Genomic DNA, 1,386 nt, shown 5'->3' with positions numbered 1-1,386 from the left:
ACAAATGCTTCCAAATACCCAGATATTCGATCTGTGTCCACCCCTATGTACGGATACAATTTTATTTTCTTTTTATGAAAAATATGACTAATGTCAAGGCCTTTTTTATTTTAAATTAATTTTAATTTTATCTTTTATGTATTCTTTGAACAAAAATATCATTTAATATTAATTAATAATATCTTTATATATTTGTCAACTATAGTTATATACTTTTTACATACACATACATGTGCACCTTGATGTATCTAATTTTTTTGAAAGTTGAAATATTTTTTCTTAATGTTTCTTTCACTACCGACCAAATTGTAGTGAAATGATTTGTCTTAATAATTTTCTTTTCTTTTTCTTAAACTATTATCTGTTTAGAAACTATAATGTGAAACTATTGGTTCGACATGACGACTATCTAAAATTCATAACATGAAAATAAACAAATAATATTAATTTTTGGTTTTTACCGAAAAAAACCAAAAAATCAAACATTTTAACCGAATAAACTAAAATGAATATTAATTTAAAATAATAGTTATATTTTAGAAGATTAAAAAAAAACTTAAAACCGAACAAATATCCAGATTAAACAGATTTAATGTTTTTATATTAAAAATAACGAAACTAATAATCACATTCCGCGTAAGGCGCGGGTTATTACCTAGTTTATAAATGTTACTGCTGCTTCAAAAATATCCAATGTTTAGCATCAGAGAACATATGGGTGCATGTTCATATGAATGCATTTCATTCAGAATCTAAACTCATTATTTCAATTATTTCAAGAAAGTAGTCTCTTAAAAATCCATTACATTTTCCAAGTTAATATAGAGAACGCACCATTCTGAATAGTCATCCATTGACTGTTTATTCTGATAATCTAATCCCCCACACTCCCTCCCAAAATATTATACACACTCCCTCCAAAAATATTATACGAACTTCGAACTAACTCAGAAAATAGAGATAAAGTATTTAGAAAAAAAATACTTATTAATAAGGTGAGAACTCAATCATCTTCTTTTGCTGATTCAAGTTCTTGTAAAACTTCTTTATAAACTCATCCGCCGCTTTGTCCACGTGTCCGTTAGCCACGTCACCATCTTCCCGTATTGGGAACGGTGAGTCCGTCACACGTAAAGGTCTCACTGACGGAGAACTCCGTCCAAATGCGGGCAAGCAAGGAGACAACGCCGTCAAAGCCTCGACGGACAAAGCCGGCGTGTTACTGCCACGTTCTTGTCCTCCGAGGCCGTTGAAAAGCTCCAGTACGGCTCTGGAGGCAGAGGTATCGTCGTCCATGGTCGGTGGCGCGTTGCCACACGCGAAGAGACTAATGTTGTGTCTCTTCTTCTTGAAGGCGGCCATGCTAAAGGGGAATGAGTAGTTTGG

General features: G+C 33.0%; 1 protein-coding gene across 1 annotated transcript; it reads right to left on the bottom strand.

Annotated features, from left to right (window-relative positions):
* Positions 1–917: 917 nt before the first annotated feature.
* On the bottom strand, positions 918–1,383 carry LOC106321774 (the record flags this gene model as incomplete). Its single annotated transcript, XM_013760012.1, has 1 exon — positions 918–1,383. A coding segment is annotated over one exon (396 nt), but the record flags the coding sequence as incomplete, so codon positions are not given.
* Between the last annotated feature and the right edge of the window lie 3 nt (positions 1,384–1,386).

Source organism: Brassica oleracea, unplaced genomic scaffold (assembly GCF_000695525.1).
Source record: "Brassica oleracea var. oleracea cultivar TO1000 unplaced genomic scaffold, BOL UnpScaffold02952, whole genome shotgun sequence".
Lineage (NCBI taxonomy): Eukaryota > Viridiplantae > Streptophyta > Magnoliopsida > Brassicales > Brassicaceae > Brassica > Brassica oleracea.
The sequence above is the reverse complement of the archived record's forward strand: the minus strand, read 5'-3'. Positions and strand labels throughout refer to the sequence as shown.